This window comes from Psammomys obesus, unplaced genomic scaffold, assembly GCF_907164565.1.
Source record: "Psammomys obesus unplaced genomic scaffold, mPsaObe1.curated_primary_1811, whole genome shotgun sequence".
In the NCBI taxonomy this organism is placed as follows: domain Eukaryota; kingdom Metazoa; phylum Chordata; class Mammalia; order Rodentia; family Muridae; genus Psammomys; species Psammomys obesus.
The window spans coordinates 15,372,634-15,391,945 of record NW_026596064.1 but is presented as its reverse complement, the minus strand read 5'-3'; the positions used below and the strand labels follow the sequence as shown (position 1 = coordinate 15,391,945).

Below are 19,312 nucleotides of genomic sequence, written 5' to 3'. Positions count from 1 at the left end.
TAAAAGATAATTGTATTTATATACTATGATCATTAAAAATATGGCAAAAAGAAAAATGCTATTCCACACTGTTAAGATTTCTCTAAACAAATCAGAATACTAACACTGTATCATGATAGAACCAATATTTACTTAATGTCTTTCCTAACTGTGAAAGTATTTTCTTACCTTTTAACTTCAACAATATAACAGGAACATTTTGTTCAGGACTTTTTGCTACTTCAGCAGCTAAAGACAAGATCCTTGGGTCTGTACCTGTTGGCTTCATTTTTCTCTACCACCTATGTTTAAACAGTTAAAAAAAAAGTCAAATGTACTCAGAAATTGTATTAGCATTACATTTACTCTCTACACAATAATTCTAAAACAGAATTCATATAGGAGAAACAGATTGTATAAGTTGATATGGAAGTCTTAATAAAGCTATTTCGTCAAAGGTCAACTTACAAGGCTGGCCCCTGGCTAGTATTCAGAATGTGAATTTGAGGAGGATTTTTATTGTTCTATTATAAGCCTGGGTCACTGTACCTAAACTGTTTTAAAAATAATGATTTGTGGCAAACATATGCTTTCCTTTTAGAGTCTGAGAATTCTGAGATATGCTTTGTCTGAATTTCAATACTTAGTGAAATACCTGAGGCCAAGTAGTTTATAAAGAGTTATATGACTCAGTTCTAGAAGTTCAAGGAACTTATGTTAGGACACTGGCTTAGCTCTGGTGAGAGCTGTCTTGGCTCTGTCATATGACAGACAGTATCAAAGCATGAGTGGAAGATATCATATACCACAAGATACCCAAGAAAGACTAAGGAGGAGTATTACTTTTTTATAATAGTCTTCTCTTAAGGATTATCAAAATTACAAAAATTGTATCAATTCTTTTAAAGGTGGTCAACCCAATGTTTCCCACTAGGCCTCCCCTCTTCAAGGTTCTACCGGCTTTTATCATTCATTGCCATAAAGGACCAATTTTTCAACACAAACCAATAAAATTTCTGGTCACTGGGAATCTAATAAGCTTCCCTAGTAGAAGACACTTCACAGATGCAGTCACTACTATTCACTACTATTGAGAAATTATTTCTGTTCCATAATTCCACTGGGAGAGGATCTTGGAAGACTGTGCCTGGTTTCCTTTGGATATACCCTACATGACTTTCCCTTTGATGACTTTAAAATCTTCATTATAAATTATAGCGGCAACTAAGGCAATATATGTGTTGAGTTCTGTGAGCTCTTCTCCCTAATCACTGAATGTGGAGATGGTTTGGAAAGCTCTAACATAGTAGGCCTCAAAAATGTTATGTAACTATAACAAAATTAAAAATTATTTATAATGAAACAATTTCTAAAATTTAAAAAGTCCACATCTCAATTTTCTTACCAAACCTTTTCTATATAAGCCATAAGTATCTGAAGCTCAAAGTATCATTTAATATAAAACACTTTTACTTAATAAACTGATAACATAGTATTTATTATGAGCTAAAAATGTGCTAAGTGGGTTTTAATGAATTATTTTATCCTCACAATAGGACTATGAAGTAGTGCCCATAATCAAGATTCCAGTGTGTAGTTAAGAAAAATAAAACTTGCTGGGATAGGTGGCACACGCCTTTAATTCCAGGACTCAGGGAGACAGAGAGACAGGCAGATCTCTCTGAGTTCGATGCCAGCCTGGTCTGGTCTGGTCTGTTCTATAAAGTAAGTCCAGGACAGCCAAGGCAACACAGAGAAACCCTGTCTCAAAAAAGAAAGACAGACAGACAATTTTGCTGGATACAGTGGCACATTCCTTTTAATCCCAGCACTTGGGAAGCAGAGGCAGGTGGATCTTTGTGCATTTGAGGCCAGCCTCTGTATAGTAAGTCCCAGGACAATCAGAAGTACATAGTGAGACCCTCTTCTTGAGTAAAATATGAATCTTTAATAGACAAGTTCACTAAAGCTATTTTAAAGAAAGATCAATAAAATTCCTAGCATGTAGAAGACGCAAAACGTTCCTACAGAATGCATGTTAATTTCCTTATTCTTTCTAGTCTACATTATTCTATCTGTTCTTTGTAAGGGTGCATCAAAATATTTTTAAACATTCCCTTTACTGAAGGTCATTCAGGTTGCAAGTTCTTTTATCCAATATGGCAACAAAAATAAATGTGCCAAGTACGTATGCACTCATTTGTCCCATAGAACAATCTCCTAGACATTAGCCATAAAACCAACGGCCTGCACTTTTCTAAACCAATATTTTCATCTGTGAACAGAGCAGCCATTCCTAGTCCCTAGAATTTAGAATTTAAAAGGCAGTCACCAATGATGCCTTAAAATATTAAAGTATAGCTGGACTCTAAATAATCATTCAGAGAGCTGTGTGTATTACAAATTGTTCTACTTCCCTACACGTATTAACTGATTTAACCATCTCAACAATTCTAAGGGATGAGTATTACTTTTTACATAGATATCATCATTATTTCCCCAATTCTAATAATAAACACATTTGTTAAATTTTGCTTGCAAAAAAAAAAAAAAAAAAAAAATTCGCATTGACAGTATGAAGCTGGAGTCCAAACCCGGAGATCCTGGTTCCAGAACCTTCGTGCATAAACATCACATAAAACAGTGTCCACGCACTTTTAAAGGGTAGAAGGCAAACAAAATCACCCACCTAGAAAAATAAATTGACAAATCTGCTTAAGGTTTTATAGTGGAGGAGACAGTGTGGTCACACAATTAGCCTGAAAAACCACCCGTCGGAGCAACTCATTGTAAATTTTCTCTGAATTCTCCTCTAATACAATAGCCGCTTTCTCCCACTTTAAAATGCTCCCCTGAGGTGTCTAGGGTGGGGGGCGGGGGAGACAATGACTTATCAATGAATGTGCTCACCTTGTTGCTAGACTGATCCTCGCGGAATCAAAGAGTTCCAGGCCGTGCCCTTCACGGACTCCAGGAATCAACTAGGGTGGAAACGAACGCCAGAAGCCTAAAGCAGTCAGTTACTCCTAATCCTAAACTCCAAGGCCCCCTCCCCCCCGCCGGAAACGCCCCCTTCCTCAGGTCCAAACGCAGGCGGGGAGAGGCCTGCGGTTAAAGGTTTAAAAGCCGCCATCGAAGGTAACTGCGTCGCCTTCGGAGGCTTCCAGTCCGGTCACGGCACCTGAGGGGGCGCGGTTGGGGTTCCAGAACCCGCCTCGGGGGCATCGAGACCTCAGGGAGCCAGAGGCCTGGGCCCAGCCGCCTCCTCCCCTCAGGCGTCCGTTTCCACAGCAAACCTGCGGGCCGGGCGCCAAGGAGGCCCACGCTCGCGTTAGCAGGCCCCGCCACGCCGGTGCCCGAGGCTTCGGGGCCCTGCTTCCCAGCTTCCCCGGGCCCCCGGGGCCTTCGCCCACCCCAACCGCCATCTCAGGCCTGTTACCTCATCCCCGGCCCGCGTCCGTCCACCTCAGGGCCCGACCCGCACCGTGCACCTCGGCGCGGCTGCGTTCGCCAAGCTGCGTGCGTCGCGACGCGGGAAGGGGGTCTAAGGGGCGGGGGCGGGGCAGGGCAGGGGAGGGGCTTCAGGCGAGGAGGCGTGGCGACTGTCTCCAGACGGCCAATCAGGACTGAGGTAGCTCCAGGGGGCGGGGACACGCATCTAGACCGGCCCGGCCCGCCCGGAGCTCAGGCTAGCAGCCTCTGCAGCCGGTCCAGAAGGCTGCGGCGGCGGACGACGGGGATGAATGGACCGGCCGGACTCGCGAACCTGGACCGTCGCGAGCGGGTCCTCCGATTAGGAGAAAGTTTCGAGAAGCAGCCGCGCTGCGCGTTCCACACCGTGCGCTGTGAGTGCGGACGGTCCGGGGTACCTCTTGGGATGGGAGGGGTGGCGCGGAGAAGGGCTCCTCGGAGTTCTGGAGTTCTGTCCCCTCGCCCCTTCGCTCTCCGGGAGACCCGGGGCAGCGTGCTCCACCGTCCTGTCCCCCGGCCTCGGTGCCGACCCCCGGCGTCCCGCCGCTGCTGGAGAAGCCTGCGAGGGTGTGAGAGGGACTGACAGGCGGGAGGGGAAGTTCTGTGGCGCGGATCCGCTGGGGTGGCTGGGGAGACCCGCGCGACAAGCGGAGGGGGCGGACGTGGAAAGGTGACAGATGGGACAAAGGACGGCCGGACGCAGGGCAAAAGTGATGCTGAGAGCCCACAGGGTCCTCTCTTCCCCGTTTTCACTTGTCCTCCCTCTGGTGGGTGAGGGTTCTCGTTTAGGTATTCGTGGAAGAGGCTGTCAGCTACCCCAATAGTCTGTATCACTTTCGGGTTTCAGACTTAATGGTCAGCTAAGTAATTACCAAGTGTCGAAAACTGAAAGTTCTATTTTTTTTAAATTTCTTTAAGGTTTGTTTGGTTTTTTTTTTTGTTGTTGTTGTTGTTGTTGTTTTTACCTCACAATGATTTCAACCCTTTGGTTTTCTTTTTGCTCTCTGGAATTTATTTTAATAAGTTTTCTTTAATATTGTTGGAAGAGGTTATAATGGTCCTTTTCGCCTTATTTTTCGTAGAAAAATAAGTGATATAGATGCCAGTACGAAAAATATAACTTGATTTTGTATGTGAAACTTCTTTTTTGCATAATAGACCTGAGAATTCTAAAGCATAAAGGAAACGGCACTGAGTCGTGACCTCTGTTGTGTGGATGTGCGTGCGCGCGCGTGTGTGTGTGTGTGTGTGTGTGATAAATTGTAAAGCAGATTTTTTTCACATATTTTCTCCAGCCCAGCTCTTCTTTACTGTCTCTTTTTTCTTCATTCCTCAATCATTCTGTCCTTTTTCTTATATACTTTATATTCTAAAACCACCCAATTAAAACTCAGTCATCAAAGTGCAGGCTGTAGACAATCTAGTTATAATAACTCAGTAAATGCAGGAAGAACCGATGGTTTTAACATTCCATTGATAGATTTAAACTTTATAAAAAGCTTATTTTATCAAACTTTTAACAGGATATTTTTGCTTAATAATTTTTTTTGCTTTATTAATCAAAAATAGCCTGTTTTGGTAGAATAAATGAAAGAGATTTACCAACAGAACTCCGATGTTGTCCCTTATTTGTTTTGCTTTGGATTACCATCCAGAGTTCCCCACAATGAAACAGTGAGTGCTGTGCAAACCTTGCAATTTCTCTCCCTTGCTTTCAAAAAGCAAGATACTGTTCTTATTTGATCTCTCAGTGCCCTTTTCCCAAGTAGCATGTCTTTTTCCTCTTCCTTCTCAGTATGCAGGAATATTTGGTTTTCAAGCTACAAGGTTTAAATTTGCAAAAATGTCATATGGAGATACATACATATTTTTAAATTTTACATGGCTACATGTGGGCCTGAGTGTACCTATATACATCTTAGTGTGCAGGTGCCCTCAAAAGCCACAAGGGAGCCTCAAATCTCCTGTGATGTGGTCATCAGCAACCTGATGTTGGAGCTGAGAATGGCCCAAGTTCTCTGCAAGAACAGCAAGTGCTTGTAACTGCTGAGCCATCTCTCCAGTCCCTTGATGTATATATTTTTATAATTTAGGTGTGCATTCTCTTCTTGCAGATACAAATCCAAAATTAAATGAATGAAATACAGCTTTCTAAAAGTGCCTTGCACGTGTTTTAAAGACTTTTATTTATAGATTACTTGATTGATTAATACAGTGTCAGAAGTCAAACTCAGGGCCCTTTCATACTAGGCAAGTGCTCTTTCACTGAGCTGCATCCTCAGTTTTACAAAATTTCTTAAAGTGTTGAAAGCATATTTTCCCAATCAGAGTCAAATCCAGCCGCAAGAAGGACAATAAGCAAGAATGTGCAAAAAGGTAATAATAATAATAATAATAATAACAAGCACAGAGTAAACAAACTTAGATTGCACACAGTCCTGCAGAACACATTAAAAATGTTTTCAGTCTTTTTTTCCTTTCTTTGTTGAAGTAAGTATACTATCACACAACCTTTTTAGATTTATTTAAACAAAACTTGCCAGTATCATGAGAACAGGTTCATTTCCTGTGTGACCTTTAGTCTTACTAACTCAGTGAGGAATGGAAACTATACAATAGAGAATTGGGCATTTTCGAGGAGCAGATGAACCTAATTTATAACCAACACTCAAACCAATGTTCTTTGAAAGAAATTATTATTTTGTCTCATATGCAGGGTAAATTTTGCCTCTCTTTTATACTAATGCTTCAGATAAGCCTGGCTGTGAACACCGACCTTCTCCAAGTATGTACTAATGTGACTTGGAGAACATTCTCCAAGCTTTCAGCCACAGTATTCATATATGAAAATGCTAATACCTACCTTTTGCATTCTTTTCTAGAGGATTTGTGGCAACATAAAAACCTAGCACATTATTTAGAACATGGAAAAGAATAAATAATAGTTTTATGAGTTATATTCATAGATATATGAGGAGCACTAATGCATGTAACTTACTTAATTGTAACAATGACAACATTTAGCAACATAGATTCACTACATAGAGTCTGAATAACTCATTAGAATTAATTTTGGATTTGGGCTACCACCAGCATTGTATTTTACATCTATGTAAGAGCTAATAGTCAGTACATTTCCTGTTTTCAGTGACACCATTTATTATTGCCACAAAATGCTCTGAGAGATAGTGACTACAGAAAGGTTGTCTTCTATTCAAGTGGGCCGACCCACCAAAAGTAGTAGTAAAGCTTAATGTGAGTAAATATCAGAAATTACATTAATTTAAAATAGGATTTAATTATAGTTAAGGCTCTTTGACTAGTGTGAACTTTGACATCCTTTCCCTGCCATGATGGATTGTACTCTTTAACACTGACCCAAGAGACTCTCAGCATTTAAGAACACTTGCTGCTCTTCCAAGGGACCTGAGTGTCATTCCCAGTACCCACATGGCAACTAACAATTATATCTAACTCCAAACCAGAGGATCCACTGCCCTCTTCTGGCCTCCTTGGGCTCCTGCACACAGGTACACATACATACATGGAAGCAAAACATTCAAACACATAAAATAAAAATAATTAAAATAAACAAAAGCAAAAACATCAGTGAACTAAAATAATCCTCTTTTAATTGCTTCTGTCAGTATCTGTGGCAGTCAAAAGTAATACATTGTTCTATCTTATAAAAATTGGTATTTGTATCTATTTTTAGATGACTTCAAACCTGCTTCTATTGATACTTCTTGTGAAGGAAGTCTTGAGGTTGGCAAAGGTGAACAGGTGACAATAACCCTACCAAATATAGAAGTAAGTAGCTCTACGTATTAAGATAAAAGAGATCTATTTTTACAGGATTTCCACTAAGGTTCAATGAAAATATTTGTATAATTCATATAATAATGGTTGGTTAAAATGATTTACAGACAGTTGTGAGCTGCCATGGGGGTGCAGGGAATTGAACCTTCGTCCTCTGAAAGAGCAGCTAGTGTTCTTAACTACAGAGCTATCGCTCCAGCCCCCAAAATTATTTTTGAAATCAAGAATAACTTCAAATTCTGATGGTTCTTTTGATAAGGTAGATTTTTATCCCATTTCTTGTCTCATTTTTTGTATTAACAAACAGAATAAGCAAACAAAAATGAAGACTGTAGACCAGTTAAATACTGTGAATTTATACATTTTATAAGCATTTTTTGAAAGAATAAATAGTAATGATGGCAAACGTTTATTGAACATGGCATGGATGGTCTCATATACCATTGCTTAGTGATTTTTATATACTACCTACTTAATTTTATTTAATCTCTACAGTAAGTTCTAGGAGTTCGCTCTTATTTGATAGAGAAGGAAACCGAGGCTTGAAGAAGGTAAATAGTGTGCAGAAGAGTATAAAGCTGATAGGTGACAGTCAGGACTGTACTACTGTGGAATGTGCGGTTCACCGTATTATCCATACCCTTCCACATACATGTACCTCCACATTGCTCATTCCAAGCCACACGCTGTCTCAAGGACTTTAACGTTCATAGTCTGGAAGAGGAGGTATTACCATTCCAGTTTTAACTAGAGGAATAGCCCCAGAGAGGGGCATTTTCTCTCCTATAAGTAGCTGGCAGAACAGGTCCCCTGAGTTCTAAAACCCTGTTGTTTGACCATATCATTAATCCATCCCAGGGATCATATCTGCCCTCCCCTTCCTTCCCCCACCCCCCGCGTTTGCAGCAAAGTTACCTCTGAAGCAGTTATGATGGTCAATAAATAAACTATCTGAAACTTTTTCCACCTGGCCTTGCTTGGGTAGCTCTTCTTGTCCCACACCCCCAGGCAGGTGTCAGGGGATGGTGCGGGGGGGGGGAGAGCTTTAGCATGCTGGGGCCTGCTATTTTCCTGTGGGACCTGCTTCCCTCTGAACATCTGCACGGTTCACGCTCTCGGTTAGTCTGCTTCCAAGTAGAAGGGCTAGGAGGACATAGAGAAGTCCAGAGTTCTAAGAGGCTGGCTGAGCTCTTTCCTGTCCAGCCGGTTTGGGACAGTTTTATTTAAGGACACTGCACATAGTATCCAGCACACTTAAACAAACAAATACAGATACTGCTAATGTCAAACGTAGAATAACAGACAAAATGTTCCTCTAGGACTTCTGATATGTGTAGAAGATGAAGTTGAACTACAAATAATGTTTTGTTTTGTTTTTTTTTTTTTAAAAAAAAAAGATTTAATTTGGGGCTGGAGAGATGGCTTAGAGGTTAAGAGAACTGGCTGTACCTCCAAAGGTCCTGAGTTTAATTCCCAGCAACCACACGGTGGCTCATAACCATCTATAATTAAATCTAGTGCCCTCTCCTGGGATGTGGGCACACACATGCAGGTAGAATACTTTATAAATAATGAATAAAAGAAAAGATTTAATTTATATTAGTGTATAGCTGTGTGTGTGTGTGTACTTAAATGTAGGTGTTACTGGAGGCCAAAAGAGGGTGTTGGATCACTGGGAGCTGGAATTATAGGCAGCTTTGAGCCACTCTTGAGAGGAACTATACTCAGGTCTTCTGCAAGAGCAGTATATGCTCTTAACTAAGAAGCCATCTTACCAGCACCAAAAGCAAGCAATTTTGAGGGTAGAATAGAGATTCTGTATAGAAGACACCACATACAAAACCAGGCCTGCCAATGCTTTCTAGCTTTGCCAAGAAGGGAAGATCTGAATTTGTCCCTTTCTGGAAGGGGAAGAAGGAACTCTCCAGTGAGCTCCACTGCCTCCTATACTGTCACAAGCAGGTGTGGGCGAGCTATTTCTGAGACAGGAATGACTTAATCATAGCATGTGACTCAACCTTTGGGAAAGTGCTGGGCAGCTAACTGAGCATGGGAGACTTGAGGATAGTGGCTGTGTGTCTGATGTGGCAGAGCCGCTGAGGGACCAGACATCAGATAGGCTAAAAACGATAACCATAGATAACACTGAAACAGAGTTGCTCACTTAAACAAGTAGGTGAAAGGGCATATGGAGACGTATAGGTGAGATTTTATTTCTTTGAATCCAGATTTTCTCTTATTGAAAGAAACACCCCTGCCCCCAAATAAGAGATACCACGTTACAAAAGTTTGCTCTTAAGTCCCCATTTTGCTAAAAAAGGAAGAGTGCCCTGGGTCCAAAACAGCAGCTAATTCTACTTATACCTGCTTTGGTGTATTATGTAACCGTGAGTATATGCTTCATATAAATATGGATGGTTCAATTATTAGTAATCCTTGCCCGACATATCACAATATTATAAAGTTCACACACAGAAACCTATATGTCACCTGTTTCCTACTGAAAGAAATTCAGTTTTACCCCAGATCATTTGAGCATTCCTAAAAGTGGGCCTTGCCATCCTCATTCCAAGTGTTCATTCATGGCTGTGACACGTGGCTGATGGAATGAGACGTGGGAGTCGGGACTGGATTCCAGCAATGAAATCCTTGCTCCACTCTGACTTTGGGTGGGGATGTCTTCCCTTGCAATGCAGCGGCTTTCCCTATAAGCTGAGAATAAGTGTCTCAAGCGGCTACGGTAAAGCATGCATGAGATAATGCGTACAGGGAAGCCTTTGTAAAGATGGAATCAGATAATGGAGGTGGACCCATAGGTCACGTCAGAGAAGTGGTGCTTTGTCTTCTGTGCCAAGGGAATTATGGCAGTTTATGTAGAGAAGGAATCAAAATCATTGTCTCGGCTTCTCCCGAAGTTTTCTTTCCCATCAGAATCTACCGAGTTCCTAGCACTTTAATCTTCTGTCCACTGTTCCACATCTCTTAGTTTCTGCAAGTAGAACAACAAGGAAGTTGCTGATGAGTAGGTACAGATACCTCAGAGTTGGTGGACTGATGGAGGCAGTCAGACTGGATTGAAGTGACCTAACACTTAAATGTTTGATCCTTTTTGTATAACAAGTCATATCTCCATTTCAAAGAAGTTAAAAGAAAGAGATCTGGAATCAGACTCAAGGAAGAAGGCGGCCGCTCTCCCTGCTGCCGCCCCTGCTGCTGCTGCTAGTTCACCCTGCTCCTGTTTGGTGCTTGCTGGTTTGCTGGACTGTTGGATATTCTGACTGCGAAGATTGGGCTTGCCCTATGGAACTAAGTCTGAAGAGGTCTATGGCCCCTTTCCCCTCTAACCTTTCTCTTATACCTAGTGTCGGGAGCTTGGAAGGGAGGTAAAGTTATAAGAACCCAAGTAAAGTAGCTATAAACTATGCCAGCAAGTACTTTACTCATATTAACTCATTTAGTCTTTATAACAACCTTGTGAGACAATTGTTTTGTTCACACGAAGTGGGCATCTTTATGTGTTAGCAATTTCTTTTCTTTTTCTACCTTCAGAATATTCTCTCTTTCCTGTGACAGCTTGGCTGCCTTTTGCCTTGGCAGTAAGTTACCATGTGGCAGACATGAGTTAAATCTGCGTGGTCCTGTTCGCTTTCCTGTACCAGGAATTTCAAATCCTTCTCTATGTTTGTTAAGCTTTATGGCGTCCTCAGTTCCTTCTTAAGCTGTAGAAACCCAAATGTTTGCTTTTTAAAGCACTATATTAAAATTCCATAAACCTTCATTTCTTTTCATTCCTGAAACTTCTTTCTCATTCAATTGTATAGTTTCTTTAAATTTTTTAGTTCTATTTATTTTATTTTCTGTGTATGAATGTTTTGCCTGGTGGTATGTACACATACCATCTGTGTGACTGGTGCCCATGAGGTCAGAGGAAGGTATTAGATCCCCTGGAACTGGAGTTACAGATGGATATGAGCCACCATCTGGATGCTGGGAACCGAACATAGGTCCTCTGCAAGGGCAACAAGTGCTCTCAATCCCCAATTAAAATAATGCTCATATTTTTTTTATTCTGAAACTTTCAGTGCTGTGGGCATTTTAATAATTTTTTTAGAAATTCTATGGGCACAGGATATCTCTGCTTTCTGTATCCTGTCTAGTTTCTTTTATCAATGCTTCATACTTTATTATTAGCCCATCACCTGAATATTTTCAAGTAGATGTTTTCAAGCATATTAATTCTTTCTTCTGTTTGCTCTATCCTGTTACTGATACCTCCTGTACAGCATTTAAAAGTTTTTTCCTGAGTTAATTTTCAGCTCCAGGATTTCAACTTTCAAAAATAGTTCCTGTGTCTTTTAAATTTTTCTGTTAGGCTGTTAAGCCATTTCCTTGTGTTTCCATTAAGATTACGAGAGTATTGAGTTTCTTTAAATTCTTCACCTGAGAACTCCCTGTCTGGTTACTTCCTAGTCAGTTTCTGGCATTTCATTTTGAGTTGGACGTGTACACGGTTTCATGACAGTTGCTGTTGCTTGTACTGTGTGGCATCATCAAGGCATTAAAGAGCCTGCTATCTTTTTCATTTCCTAATTTGACACCCCTCACCCATCTCCAGAGATTCTAAGCAGGTTTTCTTTTTTTTTTTTTTTCTGAGCCTGTGGTCATTCCCACCATTTCAACACTAGATGGTGCTCAAGTCCAGATTTTCCCAGAGGTGGACTGTGGGTGAGTTGTCCCGTTTCAATGCTAGAGGGTAATCTAAACCCAGATTTTTACTAAATAGACCGTAGGGCTCTGTTCAGAAAGAAATAGAGTATGTTTTCTACAGATATGTTCTTTGGTATAGGGTAGGTCTGGTGCCTCAGATCCCATAGACTGTAGTCAGAGGATTCTGCCTGACTCTAGATACCCACTGTGGATAGACTGAACCTAGGTTTCCATGCGATGCCTGTGAATACCAACCCAGTCAGCTCTCAGCCCTTGCTTCACCAGCACAACAGCACGGCCTATGTCGCTATGGGCTGCTCATTGTAAGTGGACTTGTGACCCAGATCTGCTATGATCAACCTCAGGGGCTGTTGGCTGAAAGTGGAGTAGAACGGGACTGCATGTTTTCCCTTGGAACGCTGGCTATTCGCAGACAGGCCTGGGGCATGGGACTATTAGTATCAGTCCAGTATCAGGTGTCACCAGCACTGAGTTCCAGGGCAATAAATAAATAAATAAATAAATAAATAAATAAATAAATAAATAAATAAATAAAAATCTTATGCTTGGTATATGTTCTACCCCCACTGAGAAAAGTCTCGCAGTACGTTTTGCATCTTGAGGTTGGGGAAGGCAAGCCGTGGGCCACTCAGGTTGATGTTACTAAGCTAGATCACATGAGTCGTACAGCTACCAGGACCCGTGCAGTCTTCAAGTGTGTTGTTGTTCACGGCGGAGCTGATGAATATGCAGGTCAAAACACAAGTCTGTCCCACCAAGACACAAATCTCAACCACATAGGAGGTTCAAAAGCCTTGTCTCTGAGCTTTGGCCTTCTGATATCAATGGTGCCTATGGAGACTGGAGAGAGGTGGTAGAAACAGTCTCTTCGCTCGGAAGGCTGCTGTTCAGTTGGCCTGAAGCCAACTCCCGTACCTTAGGAGGAGATGATTGTGCCCCAAGCTTACACCATCCCTAGAACTGATACATTCAAAACTGAGCCCTTTCACACACAGGTCTAGATGCTAGGGCCAATCTAGAGTTTCTGTGAGTTCGAGACCTTCAGTTTTCACTGGGTCTCAGTGTGGGGGGCCTGGCACTGTGCTCCAAGACAAAGCCTTTGTTTATCTTTTGTTTCTGCTCCTCAGTGGGGAGAGTTCTGCTTTCTGTCAACTGGCCATGCAAGAGATGTGGGGGAAGCAATCAGCTAACTGACCTAACCCAGTCCCAGGTTCAGTCCCAGGTATTAGCCACAGGAAAAGGATCACGGAGCTTTGCCCAACACTGTGACTTACTAGGATGGGCCTGATGTTGGTTTTTAGGTCTGAGGACTGAACTGAATTCTCTTTCCTTACCCAGAGCTGGAGGTGTTTTTCTCCCTGCAGGGTTGCTTACAGATGGGGTGCTTCAGTTGTCTTTTTGTGGTACTGAAACAGGTAGGGTGACCTCTCACCTCGCTTCCTTAGCTCTTTTAAAGATAGTTTAGTGTATGAATTGCTGTTTGGCTTAGTGTGTCTGAAAGGAGAGATGGTCAAAAGATCTTATTATGCCTCTTGTTCCTCCTTAACTTTTATTTTTGGTCCTGGGGTTGAGTCTAAGCCCTTGCAAATGGTAGGGCAGGTGCTCCATCAATGGGCTATACTCCCAGCCCACCTCATTTATCCTTTTATGTTCTTAATTAATATTGTTAAGCATCCGTTATCTTTAAATTTTTATCATCATTTTGTGTTTATTTCCCTTTCCTGTTATTTATAATCAAACCTGTAATCCTCTGTTATTTATAAAAAACTGTGCTCCTCCAGCTCTTATGAAATCATATAAGGGGGCTGGAGAGATGGCTCAGCGGTTAAGAGCACTGGCTAGAAAGATGGCTCAGCGGTTAAGAGCACTGTCTGCTCTTCCAAAGGACCTGGGTTCAATTCTAGCACCCACATGGCAGCTCACAACTGCCTATAACTCCTGTTCCAGGGGAACCGACCCCTTTACATATGCAGACAAAACACTAATGAAATCATATAAGAAGGGTGTTGGGGATACAGTACTTAATAGACCCCTTCTCTCCTCCTTCCCACTGCTGTTCTCTGCCACTTTGGCCAAACACCCAAGTTTGTCAGTGTAGCATTTCATTGCAAAATATCTTTAAATGAAGATTTTTTTTTTTAGCTTTTACATTATACATTTACTGTCTATTTAAAAATTAACTATATAAAAATGACCAAATTCCTTTTGTTCAATACTGCTATGGCTTCATTCCCATATACTGAGGTTTTGTTCTGATTCATTTGTCCATACTTCAGAGTCTTTGTAAGACTTTTTCTTAGATCTCAGATAAGCTACGTGCCCTCTTATTTTACATTTTCTTTTGCAGTATGTCTTTTGTCTGACCACTTTAAGTCAGTTATCTGTACTGTGTCACAAATGCCTGTGATAATCGGTCTGTAAAAGGAAAAGGTTTCTTTAAACTTACAGTTTCATTTTACTATTTTTAGTTAGTCATAGCAAAAAAAAAGAAACCAAAAAGTTTATCTCATAAGCAGGGGAATGACCAGAATTCTCAAATCTCTTTCTACGGTATCCTCTAGTAACTGAAAACCTTCTATAAGGTCCCTCTCCTCCCAAAAGTACCACGCTAGGGACCAAACCTTTGATACATGGTCCTTCAGGAACATTTCAGATCCAACTGGAGCATTCTACCCTAGCTCCCAAGCTCAAATCTATCTCTCAATACTATACTTTTAGTATACCTCTAAAAGTTCCCGGATTGTTAAATGTTCAAAACTCCAAGCCCATAATCTCCTCATAAATTTCAGAGACACTCTCGGGGCATTGTTCTTTTCGTCCAGGTGCAAAGCATTTGGCTTCTTTCTAGTAATATCGATATTTTTAGCAACTGCCCTTTCATAATGCACCTGTTTCTAACTAACCTGCAAATCCTTATACTCCATTCTTTTCTGGTTCTCACTATAAGTCTGGTTAAAAACAGCAAGTAATACCCATGCTGTAATCTAGGTGCTTTTCTGCCTTGAAGTTTCTTCCACTAATAAATTCATATTTAAGCTCAACCTCCTGCAAATTCTCAGGGATTAGGGAAAAAAAAGCATATATTTATCATGATGATAACAAGAATGGTCTCTAGTTTAATTTGCAACAAAAATCCTATTTCTATCTCAAACCTCATTGACAGCATCTTCACTCTCCCATATTTCTGTTGGTATTACCGTATTGTCAATTGCAGTTACAGCAATGACCCCACTTCTTGGTATCTTTGTTTTAGGTTAGCCAGCTTTCCATTAAGAACTCCCCTGAGATAATCAGTTTATAAAGAGAAAAGGAAACTTTTGTATCATGGTTTTAGAGGTTTCATCTCAGAAATTCAAGCTCCAAAGTATCACACATACAAACCAGCTATGCACCATCCTGGATGAGGGTATTAGAGAAGAAATGAAAATATCACAATGGACCCCATGTATTGGCTTATGGAATATGACTCTTATCCTGAGTACATAAAATGTCTAAAAGCATAGAGATTTTATCACAAGAACAATATGATTTGATTTGCTTATCAGCATAATTAGTAACAAAAGTAGAAGGAGAGTAGAGAGAATGATGACAATAATCTAGGTGAAATGTTGATTGAGTCCTCAAGATGGATAAAAGTGAATATGGAGATGTAGGAATTCTTCATGTACTTACTTACATACTTATATACTTGTAAGTTACTTGGCACCTTAAGGAAATGAGCAGAAATTAAGTGTTAAAGGTTAGGAATGACAGGAATTCCACAAGGACCTAATATATCTGGGCACAGGTATCTTTTATGAGACTGTATCTCCAACCATGGACCATGTATGGATATAAGCTAGAACCCCCACTCGGACGTAGTCCATGGTTGCTCAGTATCCAAGTCGGTTCCCTAGTAAGGGGAAAGGGACTATTTCTGAAATGAACTCAATGGCTGACTCTTTGACCTCCTCCCATCCCCATCTCCAAGGGAGGAGCAGCCTTGCTAGGCCACAGAAGAGGACATTGCAGCCAGTCCTAAAGAAACCTGATAAGCTAGGGTCAGATGGAAGGGGAGGAGGTCCTCCCCTGTCAGTGGACTTGGAAAGGGGAAGGGAGGAGATGACAGAGGGAGGGTGGGATTGGGAGGGAGTAAGGGAGTGGGCTACAGCTGGAATACAAAGTTAATAAACTGTAACTAATATTAAAAAAAATAAAGGTTAGGAATGGTGGGTCTGGAGAGATGCATCAGTAATTAAGAGCACTGGCTTCTCTTTCAGAGGACCCAGGTTTAATTCCCAGCACCAACATGCCAGCTCACAGTCTAAAACATCAGTTCCAGGGAAGCTGATGCCCTTTTCTAACCTCTGTGGGCACTGGGCACACACGAGGTACACAGACATGCATGCAGGCAAAACACCCATACACATAAAGTCAAATGTTAAAGGAATTTTTTAAAGATTAAAAATGGTGTTCAGTTTGATGAGAAAGAAAGTTTCTAAATTTCCTAAGATTAGAGCAACAATGAGAATGTGAGAGCTGTGACAAGACTTTGTTCATATTGTTCTTTTTCAACATTTGGTATGTGTTTGTAAAGTCTTACCAAGGGGGACAATTTAAAGAAGTAAGGAGTCAGTTCTTATTCTTTAAGACATCAGAGCACAATAATACATTGTAACTTTACAATGTACTCTATTTTAAAGAATAATAAACATCTCTAAGAAAACAGATTGTACAAATCTTTTGTCAACTATAGCTTGACATTCAGAGGTTTCTATTTTAGGATAGTTTACTCACTTATTTTTAGCTGAGTCTGAAAATCAACTCTCCAGATGAGTAGACACAGTTTTGTTTGTTGGTTAGTTGTTTTTTTTTTTTTGTTGTTTTGTTTTGTTTTGTTTTTGTTTTTGTTTTGTTTGGTTTGGTTTTTTTGTTTGTTTGTTTGTTTGTTTTCTTCATAACCACACTGCTGGCTCTCCAGTTCAGGAGGGTCCCAAAGAAGTGTTCACATTTCACCATTCTGGTTCCAGATCAGCTAGATTTCCATTTTATGTGCTACTCGGTCTTGATTTCTGTAGGTCACTTTTGCTTCAGGAAAGGCTAAGAAAGTTTTTCCTTCCTTTCTTTCCATTTCATCATTTCCAGTCCACATCTACTCCCTGTTCGTGGCATTCCCAATCACCAGACTTACCTCACAGTGCTTTCAGTAGATATCTGATAGGTCTCTAATAATTGTCAACATACTCAATATGATGTGCCGTTAGCTTTCTGAAGGTCACCCTTTTCTAACCTAATTGTTCTATTGTGCTTGATAAAAGTTTTATAAAAGTGATTTAAAATTTGAATGCTCTTTTATAAAATTTTATAAAAACAGGTGAACTATGTTTAGGAATTATATATGTGAGACTAAGAGAATAATAATGTAAAATTTCTTCATGTTTGGAGGTGGCAGTGACAAAAAATAAGGGAATTTGCAGAATAATAGTAATGGGCTGATTTTTTTAAAGGTGTGTGTACGTGTGTGCATGTGTGTGCATACACACGTTTGCACTTGTGTTGAGGCCAGAGGTCATTCTCACATTTCATTTCTTAGAAGCCATCCACCTCACTTTTTGAGGTACACAGGTTAGGTGAGGCTAGCTGGCTAGCAAAATCCAGAGACCTTCCTGTCTCTTCTCCAGGGCAAGGATTATGAGTGCATGCCAACCTGCACTCCTTTGTATATGGATGCTAGGGATTGAACTCAGGTTCTCAAGCTTGTATAGCAAGCATTTACCAAGTGAGCAATCTCCCACATCCTCTCGTTAACCTGTTGTTAGGGATGACATAATAGAAAACTTAACTGTTACTGAGTAATTTTTCTCTTACCACTCCCTTCTGGTATATTTTAAGGAAAAAAAATCCTAAAGTTTAATTCATTTCTTGAATCAGTGTTCATGAATTGCCAAGAAAGAATTTTTCAATTTTTAATTAAGTATATGTTGTTATCACGTAAGAGAATTAGTAATAAGACTTGCTCTTTATTGGCATTTTCTTGCTCATCTCAAAATGGGGATATGATTCAAGGTTTCTGTTTCCTTGCCTATAAATACATTTTTAGATTAGATTAGATTAGATTAGATTAGATTAGATTAGATTAGATTAGATTAGACTGAATCCCAGTTGCCTAACAAAAATAGAACAGATCTTACTGTTTCAGGGTAATTACTTTTTCTTTCTTTGGTGATAGCAAGTTTGAGATCTCAGCTCGTGTGTGTGTGTCTGTGTACATGTCATGTGTATGTGTGTATATTTGCATATATGTTTGGACTTAAAGGTTCATATGTCCTAGGCAAGTGCTGAACTGCTGAAATGAATCCCCAGACCTCTTCCTAAGTTTTTGTCTAGTGGTAGGGCCCCACTAAGTTACCTGACCTGGCTTTGAACTCATTCTGTAATTCAGACAGGCTTTGAACTTGGGACCTTCCTGACTCCGCCTTTTGAGCAGCTAGAAATAGAGGCCAGATCTGGCTTGATCTCAAAATTTTTAAACCACCTCTATTTTTGTAGTTTTTAAGCCACACTTTTTGGTTTCACGGTAGTAATTTTAAGTAGTTTATAAGTGATTGATGTAGAACACAGATTAAAACCAAAACAAAACAGCACCAGAAAACTCAATATTCATCTCAACTGAATTCCTATTGTAAATGTCAAGTAATGAGGATAACTTTTTAAACAGGGTTCGACTCCACCAGTTACAGTTTTCAAAGGTTCCAAAAGACCTTACCTAAAAGAATGCATTTTGATTATTAACCATGATACTGGGGAATGTCGCCTAGAGAAGCTCAGCAGCAACATCACCGTGAAAAAAACAAGGTAGGTGCTGCACTGAAATAAATTATCCTGTCAATATATAAATTTCTAAGGAAAAAGGAGTAATGGACTAGGTCAAACTATAGTATAAGGTGTGTGTGTGTGTGTGTGTGTGTGTGTGTGTGTGTGTGTGTGTTCATCTTTTAGTTAAGGGCTGCAAAGATGGCTCAGCTGTAAAGGGTACTTGCTGCGTGAGCATGAGGACTAGAGTCCCAACCCCAGCGCCTGTGTAACGAGTGAGACATCCTCTACATGTCTGTAACCTCAGCACCGCAGCAGTTTGAAACAGGAGGATCTTGTGCTCGTTAACCTCCAGCCTCGCCAAGAAAACGCACGCTCCAAGTTCAAAGAGAGCCCCTGCTTCAGAAGAATAGGTGGAGAGTGATAAAGCTGCATACTCAATGCCAACCTGATGCACATGTTTTGTGTGCTTACACCACACACACACACACACACACACACACACACACACACACACACACAC

The 19,312-nt window shown here is 40.7% G+C and overlaps 2 protein-coding genes across 2 annotated transcripts in view; one reads left to right on the top strand and one right to left on the bottom strand.

The window, feature by feature from the left end:
- Positions 1 to 3,475, bottom strand: part of Iqcb1 (IQ motif containing B1) — a 44,478-nt gene extending 41,003 nt beyond the window's left edge. The window contains exons 1-3 of the mRNA XM_055625257.1: positions 3,419 to 3,475; positions 2,890 to 2,960; positions 169 to 281 (exon numbers count right to left, since the gene is read on the bottom strand). Of these exons, the coding sequence (XP_055481232.1) occupies positions 169 to 268 (100 nt within the window). The 5' untranslated portion in view covers positions 269 to 281; positions 2,890 to 2,960; positions 3,419 to 3,475. The remainder of the gene's footprint in view (positions 1 to 168; positions 282 to 2,889; positions 2,961 to 3,418) is intronic.
- A 215-nt stretch (positions 3,476 to 3,690) lies between these two features.
- Eaf2 (ELL associated factor 2) overlaps positions 3,691 to 19,312 on the top strand; it is a 30,259-nt gene continuing 14,637 nt past the window's right edge. The window contains exons 1-3 of the mRNA XM_055625069.1: positions 3,691 to 3,824; positions 7,166 to 7,260; positions 18,695 to 18,831. Of these exons, the coding sequence (XP_055481044.1) occupies positions 3,719 to 3,824; positions 7,166 to 7,260; positions 18,695 to 18,831 (338 nt within the window). The 5' untranslated portion in view covers positions 3,691 to 3,718. The remainder of the gene's footprint in view (positions 3,825 to 7,165; positions 7,261 to 18,694; positions 18,832 to 19,312) is intronic.